This window comes from Podarcis liolepis (assembly GCF_965112155.1).
Source record: "Podarcis liolepis genome assembly, chromosome: 16".
Taxonomy (NCBI): Eukaryota; Metazoa; Chordata; class Lepidosauria; order Squamata; family Lacertidae; genus Podarcis; species Podarcis liolepis.
Window position 1 is genome coordinate 30,701,586 of NC_139567.1, and position 16,349 is coordinate 30,717,934.

General features: G+C 46.8%; 2 protein-coding genes across 8 annotated transcripts in view; both read left to right on the forward strand.

Annotated features, from left to right (window-relative positions):
* The first annotated feature begins 32 nt into the window (after positions 1–32).
* On the forward strand, positions 33–14,860 carry KCTD7 (potassium channel tetramerization domain containing 7). 3 transcript variants are annotated; one of them, XM_083479430.1, is made up of 6 exons: positions 35–190; positions 4,047–4,196; positions 4,902–5,082; positions 8,036–8,205; positions 11,538–11,716; positions 12,670–14,860. In XM_083479430.1, exons 3-6 carry the CDS (start codon positions 4,951–4,953, stop codon positions 13,044–13,046), a joined length of 858 nt encoding a protein of 285 aa, XP_083335556.1. In that variant the 5' UTR covers positions 35–190; positions 4,047–4,196; positions 4,902–4,950; the 3' UTR covers positions 13,047–14,860. The 3 variants fall into 3 exon arrangements, with proteins under 3 accessions (XP_083335558.1, XP_083335556.1, XP_083335557.1); XM_083479431.1 differs by lacking the exon at positions 35–190 and adding an exon at positions 2,448–3,098 and having other exon boundaries at positions 3,358–4,196; XM_083479432.1 differs by lacking the exon at positions 4,047–4,196 and having other exon boundaries at positions 33–190.
* A 1,155-nt stretch (positions 14,861–16,015) lies between these two features.
* The window catches only part of RABGEF1 (RAB guanine nucleotide exchange factor 1), a 28,123-nt gene continuing 27,789 nt past the window's right edge, over positions 16,016–16,349 (forward strand). For 2 of the 5 annotated variants that reach the window (XM_083479323.1, XM_083479321.1), the window contains exon 1: positions 16,068–16,180. The gene's annotated coding sequence lies outside the window, so the exon portion shown is untranslated. Of the gene's footprint in view, positions 16,181–16,349 lie in introns of all 5 variants that reach the window. The other 3 variants (XM_083479319.1, XM_083479322.1, XM_083479320.1) reach the window with 3 other exon arrangements.

Sequence of the window (16,349 nt, forward strand, 5' to 3'; positions counted from 1 at the left end):
GGGAGGTACCCGGATGGAGTGACACGCATGCGCACAAGCTGACAGGCGCGAAGCTGACAGGCACTGAGGAGGTGCTGGTGGGCCTCGCGTGAGGGGGTCGGGGGTGGGGAATAAATATATATACTTAAGGTGGGACGCGCTGAGGAGGAGTGAAGCGCCGTCATTTCCCCACGGAGGGAAAACCAGACAGGTGAGGGCGAAGGCGGGGCTGGAGGGGAGGTTGCTGTGGCAACATGGCCCCTCCCCTTCTTCGGAGAGGGCGGGGACAGAGGGCGAGGTGTGATGGCCACGCCCCCTTCTCTTTAAATGATTCCATCTGGAGGTACATATTAGTAGATCTCCCCTTTTGCGGATGGGGCATTGTTGCCTGTTATTAAGTGGGGGAGATCCTGCTGGTGACTCCCCTTTTTGGCGTCCGACCCAGAAAGGAAGCCCATTAACTATGGGTGGGTGGAGAGAGGGCAGAAGAAAGGAGGGCGAAGCATTTGCCACCCCACTCCCCATTGGACCACCTCCTGGGCTCCACTGGCTCAAACTTGGGTTCACAGATGTAACTGGTCTCCAGCTCCCATTAGCCCCAGCCACTAAGGCTGGTGGTTAGAGGACTATTCGAGTTGTAGTTAAGCAAATAATCAGCCAGGGTGGTATAGTGATATTGTGTGGTATGGGCTATTGGTGTAGTGGTTAGAGTGTTGGAGCAGGACCTGGGAGGCCAGGGTTCAAACTCCCTCTGCTTGGCCATGATGCTCCACTGGGTGACCTTACGCCAGTCACTGCCTCACAGGGTTGCTGTGGGGATTAAATGACGGAGAGAACCACATATGCTGCATTAAGCTCGTTGGAGAAAAAAGGGGGAAATAAATTTCTTTTTTTCCAATCCCTTTTCAAAACAAAACAGTATCTAAAAACAACTAAAACACAATAAAGAAATATACTCATTAAAACCAGCATAAAAACAATGCAGAGAAAAATCTAAAACAATCTCCTGGATCCAGATTTGGAAAAGGGTGGTCCATTTTGTGGCCCCTCCCTTTTGTTTGCGTGGCGTCTCTCTGCCCTTTATCATCTAAGGCCAGAGAACTAGAGGCTATACATAGCTTGATCTTTTAGATCTGTGAGTGTGGGTTGAGTGTGGCATGTTTCTCTGGGCAAAGGTTTTTTTTTTCCTTTTTAATTTTATTTATTGCATTTATAGCCCACCTTTCCTTCAAGGAGCTCAAAGTGGCAAAGCAGCCTGTCCCCATTTTATTCGTGCAGTGGCCCAGTGAAGTACAATAGGCTGAAAGATAGTGGTTGGCCAATGTTGCCTAGTAAAGTGTTGTGGCTGTATGGGCATTTGAACTTCGGTTGCCGTGGTTTGATGTCAACCAAGCTGGCAGTTTTCAAATTGTCAAAAAGTTTGGGAACCACTGGCCTATATGCATGCAGTTTTGCGGGGGGTATACAGGGACTATTCTGCTGGCACAGGCTGCGTGGCTTAATCACAATTTTAGTGGCTCTGATACACAACAGGTCTGTCTAGCACAGTGGCACACCACACCTGTTGCGATACTTAGCTGAAAAACAGCCTGGAGCTGCCTTGCCTCTCATCATCCATATAATTGGTGCACCTGCGTCCAGGACCCTGTGGGCAAGACTGGTGTTGTGATCTGCACTCCGCTCCCCCTGGACAGCAGAGGAGGGAGAAAGGTGGTTCCTTAGGTCCCTTATGGCTGAAGCAAAAAAGAGCCATAAACCAAACCGGCTCTGCTTCACTTTTGTTGAGCCTCCTGAGCAGCCCTTTCTGCTAATCCACTCAGATGGAATGACTGTGGACTCCCATTGTGAGAACTTTACTAACAGTGGCAGGTGGTGCCCATTGGGGCTGATGGGGCGGAAGGCAGGGAGCCCAATAGAAGGTGCGGCCAGAACCAATAACAGGCAGGGCCAACTCATCCTATTTTTGTCCCCATTCTCTTTCTCCCTGCTGAGTTTGACAAGGGCAACACTGAGATTAAGGAAGAAGAGGAGGCTGCCAGCTAGGCCACCTCCTTGGCTGGTTGTAAGTAAGAAGACAGGCAGATCAGGGCTGGAAGAGGATAGACAGAGAGTGGTGAGGTAATGCCCCATTTGCCCTAATGGAGCAGTCTCCACTGTCTTTATGTAAGAACTTTAGACTGATCTATAGGTGGTGGGCAACAGCAGAGTAGAAGACTTTTAAAGACCACTGTGTAAGAAAGTTATACAAAGTGCCACCTTTTGGAAATTTCCCCAGGCATCAGTTCCACCTTTGTAATGTCAAGGAAATGGCAGCTCTAAGTATGGTGTAGTACAGGCATAGGCAAACTCGGCCCTTCAGGTGTTTTGGGACTACAACTCCCATAGCTAATCCCTAGCTAACAGGACCAGTGGTCAGGGATGATGGGAGTTGTAGTCCCAAGACATCTGGAGGGCTGAGTTTGCCTATGCCTGGTGTAGCGGTTAGAGTGCTGGATTATGATCAGGGATACCAGGCTTCTAATCGCCACCAAGTCAGCCATGAAGTTTATTGGGTGACCATTGGAGCAGTCACTATATCTCAGCTTAACCACAGGGTTGTTGTGAAGATACAATGGAGAGGTGGAAAAAGTGTGTGGACCAACCTTGAGCTTTATAGTGATTCTAGCTTAGTGCTGGCAGTTTCAGGCAGTGAAGATTCTCAGCCCTTCTTGGAGATTCCAGAAATTGAAACTGGGATCTTTCCCAAGCTGGTGTTCTATCACTGAGCTACAATCCTTCCTCTTTGAAATTTGCTGTATTTCTGTGCTGTTGAGAGAAACCTACCTATTCCCCTGACTATACAGTGCGATCCTTTATTTAGTATGTTTTGACAGACATTCCCTTTGCCCACTCAGAGGCTCATGATCTAAGGGCATAGCTTCTTGTGTTCTTGGGACTGCATCACATTATACAAAATATGCCGGAATAACAGCTGGAGAAATATTTCAGATTTCTAAGGGTCAGCATTGCAGTTTCAAAGCAGTGCCAGACATCTGGGATGTCTTGAAGGTTGGTTTGAATATTTTTCCCCCTCCTTAAGCAGAGAATGGAATCAATGGTAGCTGAGAGATTTGTGTCTGGTGGTCCCTTGCATCATTAAAAAAAAATGAAGGGGTTAAGGTCTTTCTAAATCAAGTAAGAACAATTTTTATTGCTAAGTTCTTCTGTCTGAAAGTTGACATTTGAAATATTCTTTCAGCTGGGCAGCAATTTTCACAGCAACAAGGAAATCTTGCAGGTAGCAGAAAACAACAATGATTTCTGTGACATTTTGAAGACATTTAAATTTATTTTATGACAGACTCTTGTGGGAAGCTCTTGCCATTAAAAATGTGTTAGCTTTTAAGGTGCCACAAGATTTGTTTTCACTGCAACAGGCTAACTCTAACCACCCAACGTCAGTTGTAGGAAATGATTTATCCAGCTATGTGGAGAGGTGACAAAATTGCTTGTTGAGGCATTATGAGGAAGTGATCTAATGGTAAGCGATTTGTAAATTGGGAGAACATCTTCCTACGTAATGGAATCAATTAGATGAGACTGTCTTTCAAGCTCAATTTAGAACAGTAGTTTCGATGAAGCTGCACACCAGACCTTTGCAGCTTACCAGTGTGGGGCTCTGAAACAGATGAAATGAGAGGAAATCGCTGCAAATAAATAAATAAATAAAGTGCAGAGAGGTTTATTCTGTTTGGCCATTTGAGGTGGACTGTGAAAGATATCAATAGATTTCATTACGATGAAATCGGATGAATTTATTTGGGACATTGCTGGCCAAAATTGTGCTGGTTTGAGCTCGCTGTCCTGCAATGTACTGACTCCTTGAGAGCTGCTGTTTTGATTGCCTTTTTGTGTCCATGTGGTAACTTTGCCCGATTCCTTCGTGTAGGCTCATGCCTTTTTGCCATCTAGAGAGAAAAATAGCCAGTTTGTGCCTCCTCCAGCCTGAGGTGCAGGGGTCAGAAATTCAATCTGTAGTACAAATGGATCCCCTTGCAATCAGTCCAGCTGACTTACTTTCATTTCAGACGTTCAGGCAAACCTCCTTATTCCAGCGCCAGTTGCTTGCAGTGCTGATGTTCTGCTCCGTTACATATCAGGATTTGTCTGGATGACCGAGAAATGAAATGGTTATAAGAAGCAATTTCGGCGATCTCTGCATGCACTTCAGAACCCAGGTTAAACTAACTTAAAAATTGAATCCCCATCCCTTTTCTGATTGACCATTAGTATTCCTAACTTGATTTTGAATGTCTATGCTGCTGCCAAAACCTCCCCCGCCCTAGTTTCCCCACTATTAATAATGTTGGTGGAACTCTGTGGATCGGGCAAGGAATGCTTTCCTTTGTCCATTTCGAAAGGGTCGTGGAGGGGCAGTGTGGTGTTGGGGAATCACAGGCTATAGTGGGGTGTGGCCAAGCGCATGCTGAACCAGTCAGACAGCGCCTTTGGTTGACAGCTGTGTGGATTGCCAAATGGCTGCTCAGCAGCAGGTGTCCCCAGCAGCTAATCAGATTTGAGCAAGTAAAATGACAGCCTGGGCAGCTGAGAGCAGGTTGAGCTGGTTAGGCGGCCAATAAGAGCGGCTGTCTCCTCCAGAGAGGGAGTCTCTGGCTGCGAAAGCTGACAGGGAGGTTTCCTGGCGCTGCTGTGCAAATTGGATCCCCTCCCCGCGTGCGCGTGTGCTCCTGACTGGCAGCAGATAGAACAGTCCTGAGTGTTGTGACTCACTCCTGAGAATAGCAATGACACTCGTAAAGGGCTGGCGTGGAGCATCTCTGGGTGCCTGCTGCCCCTCAGTGGCCTTTCTTTATTAAGGAAAGCGCCCCCTCCCCTGCTGTGGTCTCCCATCCCAATGAACATGGCCCTTGTCTCCCTGCCAGCTTTGCCACGGCTGCCCGCCCAGCAGACCTGCTTACAAGAGCCGGAGGGATGGTGGTAGTCACGGGGCAGACCAAAGTGAGCGATGCCATGTCGAGTTCGGATGCGGAGGATGACTCTCAAGAACCTGCCACGCCGACGGCCACCCAGGCAGAGCACGCCCTGTCCCTCCTGCCTCAGCAGGTGAGTGAGCTGGTGCTTCTTGTACCCTGGTTGCTTCAGTTTTCAGGGGCTGCCACTGGAATGGTCCTCTCCCTGGAGGCTTCCCCAGAGCAACACTGAGGATCAGCTTCTTTCCAAAACAATACTCTGCTTTCAGCCTGGCTTGTAGCGGTGGGCGCAGGGTCAAGCCCCCTGGGTAGAGTGGTGAGATTACCTAGGGAGGCACTAAGAGGCAAGGGGGTGGCAGGGGGATGCTGGAGGTGTAAATGACTATTCAAGTTCAGCAGTTTTGTTGATTGGATTAAACTCAATAGTGTTAATTGGATTTTGAGTAAATGTGCAATTGTTACTGTTTTGAATTTTATGCTGCTTTTATCTGCCGGAGTGAGTTGTGTAAACCACTGTTTTTTATGGGGTACGGTATGGTTGAGTGTATGGAACCGGGGGGGGTGGCTCAAAAAAGTTTGGGAACCAGTGCCCTAAATGGACATTTAAAAAAATGTATATTACTGATTTCTTGTTTTTGTAACCCACCCTGAGCTTGAAGGGTGGGGTGAACTAGAAGCTATTCACAAATCATGACTTTCAAAACAACTTTGATTTTAAAAAGTGTTTATACCTAGCATTTTTAATACCCTGGCTGCTAAGGTTTTTCCAGCCTCACAACTGAGAAAACTCAGTGTAAGTTAGGAATATTCAGACTTGTTAGGTTTCCTGGCGTTAGCATGTTCTATACACCCAACTAGGGGGTGACAGGAGGAGTCTGGGCACAAAATCATCAGTTGAGCGGATATCAGTCCACTGGGCACATCACATGACTGTCCTGTTTTTGCAGCTGAGGGAAAACAGGAGATTTACAGACTCCTGCTAAGCTGTGTTTGCTTGGTGGCTTGCAGTTCTGTTAGTACTCTTCAGTAGTTGAAAACCCTACAGTCTGCAGCTCCAGCTGATCTTGGAGATGGATGTGCAGAACTGGGTGCAGGTGCCAGCCCAGAGCGACTGATCGCTTGCCCTCTCTCTGACTCTGCCAGTGCCACCCTTCCTTGTCTCCTCACAGTCTGCCTTCTGCTTCTGCCTTCTACACAAAGTCATCTGCTGCTGAGTCATTTTTGAGCAGTGACATGAGCCTAAGAGGAGCCCTGCAGGATCAGTCCAAAGGTCCACCTAGCCCCGTGCATCCTGCCTTCTGCAGTAGCCAACCAGGCCACCTCCATGAAACCCACCATGTATAGGGCGGCAAGGTGACAGCTCTCTCTTCTGCTGTTGCTCCCCTGCAACTGATACCCAGTGACATCCTGAGCCTGGGAATATGCCATATAGGGGTGGGAGTAAACCTGCACCGGGCTTTGGTGTTTCATGGCTAGACAGCAGCTATGGTCTAAGGTACATTGACCTATCTGAGACTGGTGCACCACCTGGGAATTTCAGACCTGAAGGCATGTGCCATAGGCTGGATTGCTGCTTTGTGTGGGGCTACCCCTTGAAGGGACACGGGTGGCGCTGTGGTCTAAACCACTGAGCCTTGGGCTTGCCGATCAGAAGGTCGGCGGTTCAAATCCCTGCGACGGGTGAGCTCCCGTTGCTTGGTCCCAGATCCTGCCAACCTAGCAGTTTGAAAACATGTCAAAGTGCAAGTAGATAAATAGGTACTGCTCTGGCGGGAAGGTAAATGGCATTTCCGTGCACTGCTCTGGTTCGCCAGAAGCGGCTTTGTCTGCGAACAAACGCTGGCTCCCTCGGCCAGTAAAGCGAGATGAGCACTGCAACCCTAGAGTCATCCACGACTGGACATAATGGTCAGGGGTCCCTTTACCTCTACCCCTTGAAGCATCTCCTAAGATACTTCAGGCAGTTGATGATGTATCAGTATGAAGAAAAAGTGCAGCGTTTGGGACTCTTTAGTTTAGAGAAAAGGTGAGTAAGAGGTGGCAAAATACAAGTTTATAAAATTACGCATGACATGGGGAAAGTGGATAGAGAAAAAATTTTCTGCCTCTCTCATAACACTAGAACTCGTGGACATCCAATGAAACTGAAGGGTGGAAGATTAAGAACAGGTAAAAAAAAACCACCATTCTTCACAGAGCACATAGTTAAACTGTCCTCTTGTTTTTGTTTTTTAAAAATTAAAGTTTCAAGCTGTTCCCTTGTTTTTATCTGCCCTACATTCATCTTTTTATTGTTCTTAACTGATTTTACTGTTTTGCTCATGTTGTTTTATTTTGTAAATAGATTAGTAATTAGGAAGGAAAGATATACACTCGCTTAAAGAAGTAAAATATAGTCAATGATAGACCACTTCCCTCTTCTCAAATTTGTCTAGTCTCCTTTTAAAGCTCTCTGAGCTGGTGGCCATTGCCCATATCTTGCAGCAGGGATTTCCGCAGTGTGTGACAAAGTCCTCTCTTTTGCCTGCCCTGAATCTCTCACCCTTCAGCTTTCTAAGATTACCCAATCAGGTTCTAGTACTCTGAGAGCCATCATGGTGTAGTGGTTAGCGTCTCAGACTAGAACTTTGGAGACCAGGGTTCAAATCCCCACTTGGCCATGAAGCTCTCACAGTGGGTGACTTTAGGGGCAGTCACTACCTCTCAGTTTAACTTTGTGAGGTTGTTGTGAGGATAAAATGGAGAGAAGGAAAACTATGTATGGCACCTTGAGTTCCTTGGAGGAAAATTTGGGATACAGATGCAATAAAATAAAAATCAAAAGTATAAAAAGGAGAAAAATGTTCATCCACTTTCTCCACACTGGCTTGTTTGTATTCAATGCAGCATGAATTAACTTGATCCATCACTGCGAGGAACTGCATACCCTCTAAATCTGTTCTAGGGGGCAGATTTGGGTAGGATGTAGGGCATGGGGAAGATTGGGAAGTTTTATTGGGCAAGTGTAAATTTTCAACTGATGGGAAATGATACTTGAATGCTGACCTATGTGCTGAATTTCGACACAAATTGTTTCTTCCTCCCAGTTCCCTGAAGTGGTTCCACTGAATGTTGGAGGAGCTTATTTCACTACCAGGTTGTCAACACTGCGGCGCCACGAAGACACAATGCTCTCGGCTATGTTCAGTGGCCGACACTACATCCCAACGGATGCGGAGGGGAGATACTTTATTGACCGAGATGGGAAGTTCTTTGGGTATGTCTTCTTTGCCTGCGGCACTCCCTTAGCCACAAAAGCTCCAGGAGCAAGGCGGTTCCTCTGCCCCTTGGAGGTAGTGTGATCTGTATGCCCCTTCTACCTCCGCACTCATGTTCCCATTGGGGTGAGGGGAACTGCTCTAGGCGGCCAAAGAACAGCAGCTGACAAGGTCTAGACTTCCAAGAAAGGAGTTTCCAACTAAACATGAGAAAGAACCTTCTCATGGGAAGAGCTGTGCAACAGTGGAACGGACTCTCTCAGAAGGTGGTGGACTCCTTCATTTGGGGTTTTTAAGCAGAGGTTGGATGACTGCCAGAGATTCTTTCGCTGTGATTCCTTTGCTGCAGTGGGTTGGAGCAGATGACCTTTGGAGTCTGTTCTAACTTTACAAGTCTATGCTGCTGTTATTCTAAGAACTGGGGGTAATTGTTTTGAAGGACAATGTTGGTGGAGCTGTTTGTGGTCAGAATGTCTGCACTCTGCTGGACCAGGGCTCCCTGACATATTCCTGTGGTTGGAGGTATATATTGTATTACTGGAAGTGGTGGATTTTGAGTGCTTTTTTGGGTGGTAGGCAGATCCAGAGGGTAGCAGTGTGGCAATGGGCCTTTTCCGTGCTGGATTCACATTTGTGGAATATTGTCCACAGGGCGGCTTGCCTGGTGCCATCATTACATATTTTTAGGCACCAGGCAAATACATTTCTGTCAGGCTTTTGGCTTTTAATTATCTGTGGCCTCTTTATTACTTTATTAAACTCAAACCCCACCTTTTTCTCCAAGGAGTCCAAGGTGATGTATGTGGTTCTGCCTCATTTAATCCCCACAACAACCCTGTGAAGTAGGTTAGGCTGACAGGCAGTTAATGGCCCAAGGACACAACCAATGAACTTCATGGCTGAGTGCAGATTTCAACCCTGGTCTCCTGGTCCTAGTCTGACACTCTAAAAAAAAAGTACACTACACTGGCTCTCTTGAGTGGGTGGGATGTCTTAATCTTGCCTTTTAAAAATGCAAATTTGCTTTAAGTCTTTTTTATCTGTTTTGTTTAATGCTAGTTTTGATGTAAATGCTATTTAATTCCTTCCGAGAATCGCTTTTGAGTTGCTTTTGTAAAAAAGTGATTAATAAGTTTAATCAAGCAATTAATAATACCGTATTGGCCCGAATATAAGCCACACCCAAATTTAAGCTGCACCTTTAAAATTGGAGGGAGGAAAAGAAAAGAAAAAATACCCGAATATAAGCTGCCCCATTCCTCACTGCTCCTGGCTGCATGCTGGGGGCGGGGGTGGGGGGAGCCGTGTTGAGTTGCCAACAGCCTTTCCCCTTCCTCGCTCTCTCCCTTCCCAGCCTTGGGGTAGAGGATTGGGGACTACGCACGGGGAGGGCGCCGCTTTGCTGCACTCCTGGCGCTCTTTGCCCCATGCTCCTGGCTGCATACCATAAAGTTGCGAATATAAGCCGTACTTTAACTTTTCATGGTCTTAATTTGGGGGGGAAAGTGAGGCTTATGTTCAGGCCAATACAGTAATAATAATATGAATGGAAACTGCATAAGAGCTTCAGCTCAAGAGATGGTTGGAATGGGGTGGGGCACCCTTCGGATTTTCCGTCTCATGCCCTGACTTTGAGCACTGGACAGGGTCAGACGGCAAGTAACAGATGCCCTTTGTTTGTGCTGCATGTGGTCACTAATAGGATTGATTAGTCAAAGTGACTGTGCTGCTTTTGCCTCTGGAAACAGGATATTAAAAGGTTCTTCAGCCCTTGGAATGCTGACCTTCCTGTTTCAGAATAAATGTGTAATATCCTGACCTTGCAAAATCAGCTACTTAAGTTAGTGCTGCCATGCGTCTGGAATTTCCCGGACATAGCTGGGATTCAGCCCTTGGAAATGGCATCTGGGTGGAAATAGCTGAAATGTCCGGGAAAATCCAGACATATGGGAAGCCATGTTGGAAGTGTAGATTTAGCTGAATTCCCTTAAAAATAGCTCAAAGCCTCATGGTGGGATTTTTTATTTTTTATTGCTAAAAAAACTCAACAACTTTTGTGTCTGGATTTTCATTTTTTGAAATATGGCAACCCTACAAATAGACCCCATTTTGTTTTGTTCCTATATCCCAACTTTTAAAATAGAAATGGCTGAAAACTCTGAAACACATGTGCAGTGTTATCTTGACAAACATGAAGACAGTATGATTCCCCTTGAGAGAATTTCCCTCTCTGGGCTAGCCCCAAAGGCCTGCAGCATTTGTTCCACCATGTGCATCCCAGAATCCCCTGTGGTATATGGCTGCTTCACTGAAACAGGTTGGATCTAAGCATCTGCTTGGGTTGCTTGGGCCAGTTGGAGTTTCTTGGGTGAAGATAATTCTGGGGTAGCTTTAATAACATTATATTATCTAGTCTGGAGCAAATGCAATATATAAAAGTTATATAAAAGTTAGAGTATGATAAAGTAAGATAAAAAAAATCTGCCCTGTATCCTTTGAACCCTTTTGCATATTCCCGGAGGTATGAGTTCCACAGTTTGGGAAACGCTGATCTAACCCAGTATTTTTCAACCACTGTTCCGCGGCACACTAGTGTGCCGCGAGATGTTGCCTGGTGTGCCGTGGGAAAAATTGAAAAATTCGAAAGATTTTTAAAAAAAATAATGTCACATTTTCGCCCACTAGGCAGGCGCCGGACTGTGTCCACCCTATTTTCCATCCGTCCTGGGTGGGGATCAGATCGGATGGGATCAGATGAGAGCGGACAGGCGGTCTGCTCTCATCCGATTCCCCATAGAGAGCAGCGGGGCTCTGACATCTCCCTCTCCGCACACAGTGCGGAGACGGAGCTGCCATCCGCCGGCTCAGCGGGGATCAGCGGATCGATCCCCGCTGAGCAGAGAACGGTCCGCGACGTTTTTGTTTGCCATTAAAGAAAAAAATATTAAACCATGCTTGAATGTCGGAACTGGTTACTAAAATTTTTGAATCCACCACTAATGTTAAGTGTTTGTGTTTATTTGATTTGTGTTTATTTGATTCCTATTCAAGAGAATTACTTATATATAGTCAATATAGGCACAGAGTTAAATTTTTTAACATTTTCTAATGGTGGTGTGCCTCGTGATTTTTTTCATGAAACAAGTGTGCCTTTGCCCAAAAAAGGTTGAAAAACACTGATCTAACCAATTAGTCTATTGAAAGCTACAGCCCTAGTTTTGAACACTGTTGCCTGCAATGTAATGAAAAGGAGATGGAGTGTGTGTTTTGGGAACAGGTAGCCATCCACCAACATGTATACTCAAGTTCCTTCTGCCTTTTATTTTTTTAGGGATGTGCTCAATTTCCTGCGGTCTGGCGACTTGCCTCCAAGGGAACGCGTGAGGGCAGTTTACAAGGAAGCCCAATATTATTCCATTGGACCCTTGCTAGACCTTCTTGAAGAGCTCCAGCCCCTCAAAGGAGAAAAAGTCCGGCAGGCTTTCCTGGGCTTGATGCCATATTACAAAGGTAAATTGAAGGGGTGGGGGCAGGAAGCTTGTGGGGGTGTCTTGCAGCAGTCCAGAAGTGCTTTTGAAATGGTGCCCTCCCAATGTTTTGAATTGCAACAGAAGCAGATTTAGGGCAGTGCAAGTGGTGTGGTTGCACCAGGTGCTGTAAGGGTGTCAAATGGCACAGGGTGGCATATTTCTAAGGTCTGCCCCTGACTACAACTCCCATCACCTGCAGCCAGCATAGCCATATAATAAAGGTAAAGGGACCCCTGACCATTAGTTCCAGTCGTGGCCGACTCTGGGGTTGTGGCGCTCATCTTTCTTTATTGGCCAAGGGAGCTGGCATACAGCTTCTGGGTCATGTGGCCAGCATGACTAAGCTGCTTCTGGTGAACCAGAAGCCGGAGCGGTGCCTATTTATCTACTTGCACTTTGACGTGCAGGAGCAGGGACTGAGCAACGGGAGCAGGGACGGAGCAACGGGAGCTCACCCCGTCATGGGGATTCGAACTGCTGACCTTCTGATCAGCAAGTCCTAGGCTCTGTGGTTTAACCCACAGCACCACCTGCATCCCAGCCATATAATACAGTGGTACCTCGGGTTAAGTAGTTAATTCTTTCCGGAGGTCTGTTCTTAACCAGAAACTGTTCTTAACCCGAAGCACCACTTTAGCTAATGGGGCCCCCTGCTGCCGCCGCGCCGCCAGAGCCCAATTTCTGTTCTTATCCTGAAGCAAAGTTCTTAACCTGAAGCACTATTTCTGGGTTAGCGGAGTGTGTAACCTGAAGCGTATGTAACCTGAAGCGTATGTAACCCGAGGTACCACTGTACTTGGTCTGAAAGGAGCTTGGTTGTGCTGGTTGGGGCTGTGGAAGGTTGAAGCCTGAAACATCTGAAGGCACCCGTTTGAGGAATGCGCATCTTCTCAATGTTTGTTTTTTCACACACCTCTCCTCCTTGCTTTTCAGAGCACCTGGAGCGGATTGTGGAGATTGCAAAACTGCGCGCCATGCAGCGGAAGGCCCGCTTTGCCAAGCTGAAGATCTGCGTCTTCAAGGAGGAGATGCCCATCACGCCCTACGAGTGCCCGCTCTTCAACTCCCTGCGCTTTGAGCGGAGCGAGGGCGAGGCCAAGCTCTTTGAGCACCACTGTGAGGTGGACGTGTCCTTTGGGCCCTGGGAGGCCGTGGCGGACGTGTACGACCTCCTCCACTGCATCGTGACGGACCTCTCCAGCAGGGGCATCACGGTGGACCACCAGTGCATTGGGGTCTGCGATAAGCACCTGATCAACCACTACTACTGCAAGCGCCCCATTTACGAATTCAAGATCACGTGGTGGTGAGGTAGAGGTAGCTGGCTGGTTTTGCCATCTTCTCCATGGCCTTGCCCTGCGTTCCGAGAAACGGTGGCACTGCTGATAGCGTGCTGGAGTCTTATCTTGGCAAGAGAACTTGACCTCCATTCATAGCTATGCAGCAAACTAGGGTCTCTCCTGTGATTCTTGCTTCAAGGAAGAGAAATCCTTCTGGAAGGACACATGCTACTGTGGCTGACACACAGGGTCCCAGTAGAGGTATATGCCAGTTGGTGTGTATTGAGGTTTTTGGAAGGGCTCTAACCTGCAATTCAAGCCTTTTTTGGCCCACGCTGGTCTCACTTGCCTGCACTTGCCTAGGGGGCACCGCCACACCATTGCACAATCTTCCTTCCAACTGCACCCCTGGAGACATAGTTAGCTGTTTTGTAGCCACCTGGCGTTGGAAGTGCACAGGAGCACTTTATTTTTACACCACTTCCACTGGCATGTGACTTTTTGCTGCTGTTCCGACCTTCAGGACAGAAGGACAAAGTACTTTTCAGAGATGCTGAGGTTTCAGAAGTGAATTATCTCTACAAATGTCTGAACTTTCTCTGTGTTAAATCCCTGCTTTATTTATGTGTCTGTATTGGTTAATTCTTTTACATGTTTGTGTTGAAATTTAATTTATTTCCACTCCCCTGACCCCAAAGGGCAGGTGTTGGGTGGTTCTTTTTAACTCCTTGGTGCTTGTTCAGACCACATAGGTTGCATTCTTAAATGAATTCAAAAATAACGGTTATATATAGATATATAAAAATGTGCCTGTTTATTGCTTTGGGTGCTTTAGCTGTTGACTATACCTGGATGGAAACTTCTCCCGCACTTTGATGAAGTGTCAGTGAGCCAGCCCCCAAATCTCATGGCCAGAAGTTACTGTTAGCATGGAAACTTTCTCAGCTTGGTGATGGCTGGCATGCTTCTTTGGGGATTGGAGCATGCAGGATCATCACAGCCAGATGTTTTATTGGATTGGCCTATTATTGGCTGAATTAAGAGCACATGATTAAACTGTGGAACTTTCCGCCACAGGAGGCAGTGATGACCACCAATTTAGATGGTTTTAAAAGAGGATTGGATAAATTCATGGAGGAAAGGGCTATCAATGGCTGAAAGCCACAGTGAGTATGCTCTGCTTCCATGGTCAGAAGCAGTAATGCTTCTGAATACCAGTTCTGGAAGCCACAGGAAGGGAGAGGGCTCTTGTGCTTGGATCCTGCTTGCGTGCTTACCAAAAGAGGCATCTGGTTGGCCACTGTGAGAAAAGGATGCTGCACTAGATGGGTCGTTGGCCTGATCCAGCATGGCTTATGTTCATTCATTTCAGTGAGTCTACTCTGAGTAAAACTTAGTTGAATGCCACCCAGTGAAAATTATTTCCAGGAAGACACGTGATTAGAGTAGTCTGGGGTTCTATGAATTGTTCTCATCCCTCTCCCCCTGCCCTCCCGGTACAAATAAGCTGATGTTCGTTTATGGGGAGATAAAAAAGGATTCTGAGCATACTCCTTTAGTAGATTTGGCAAGCGATTCATTATGACTGTTAAAACATTTCTTTAAGAGTATATTTTACCCAGATGTCTCTATGCATTACGACCTTCAATGCCTTCTGCAAAAATGAGAAATGTAAATGGATTTGCAAGGTGGGAATTGTTTGTTGTCTTCAAACAGTAGATATTGCAATGATAAAACCATTCAAGTATGTTATTTCACCTCTCTCCCCTTTTACAGCCCATATTTTGTATTGAAACGTGTTGTGTCTCAGTAACGTGCAATAAATTATCTCACTATGGTCACTAGCTAACTTCGCTCACAATTATCTTTTTTTAAGGCTGCCAAACACTAAAAGCAGGGCTGGGTGGGTATCATAATATGCTCCTTCCTTTAGGAGACCCCCTACCACTTTTATTTTCTGCCAGAATAGCTTCAAAAAACAACAGCAAGCTAGTCTCTGTCCTCAGGTTTACAACCTAAAAAAAGCAATGAAAGATGAGGAAAAGGGGACAGGTAGGGAGGAGGAAAAAAGCACACTCAGGTATCTGTTCTGGAAGCTGTAGCTCTTAAAATAGTTCTGGCAGCCAGCCAACATGATGCTCTCCAAATGACAGACACTAACTGTCACCATTCCTGGTAACTGGCAATGCTGGTATAATGATAATTACTTTACATTTTATATCCCACCATTGCTTCCAAGGAGCTCAAGGTGGAGTATATTGTTCCCCCCACTTCCCATTTTATCTTCACAACAACCTTGTGAGGTAGGTTAGGCTGAGATAGGGCTGAGCAGGGATTTGAACCCAGGTCTCCCATGTCCTAGCCTGACACTAACCACTACACCACTACTGCTTGATGGGGCTTGGAGTCCAACATGTGAATGGACACAATGATGCCTATCCCTTGTGCATGCCAAAACAGATGGGTGGGGTATTAATGGTTAATAATAATAATAATAATAATAATAATAATAATAATAATAATAGACAGGGTGAGGGGGTATAAACTTAAAAAATACAGACAACAAAACTACCTTTTAGCTGCATAGGTGCGTAAGATGGTGAACAGAACAATACAGTATCCCCAATTCTCAGCACTCTTATCTTCCTCTCTGTGTGTGTTTGTAAAAACAGCACCCAAATATTCCCCCCCCCCAAAAAAACCCCTGACTTTCATTACTTAAAAAAAAAATCTGTATCAGGAATGGGGAACTTTCCCCACTCACGCTCTTCCCTCCTTTTTGGTTATGTGTGAGACATGCACCAACAGCTGGCTTCGCGAAGAGGCAAAAGTGCTCTCGTGCTCGTCATGACTGCACACGTGCACACGCGTGGTGCTTCCGCGCATTAAGCCGGGCTAACCACACGGGGACCCGGAAGCGAGCGGCTACCTACATCTCTACAAACTTCCATATCTCTACAGCGTCTATGAAGTTCCTCCCTCCGCCCCGCCCCTCTTTCAGCCTCCGTCACGTGCGCAGAGCGATCGGACGCCCGGCGCCGCCCTTCGCTTGCCCCGCTGCGGAAGTGACGCAAGGACGCCGAAGGGCGGGGGAAGAAGGAGGAGGAGGAAGAAGGAGAAACAAGCTGGTGAGGAGACGCAGGAGGCGGCGAAGGGCCCCCCAGGTGAGCCTGGCTGAAGAGGGAGGGGAAAAGGGGTTTCAAAACCCTATGGAGTTTGGGGGTGGGGTGGGGGGGGAAGGAGAGTGAAAGGGCCCCGCATCCTCCCATCTCTCCTTCCTTATTGAGTAATCTGGGAGCTTTAATTGCTGTAATTATCGTGTTTGTCACTGAA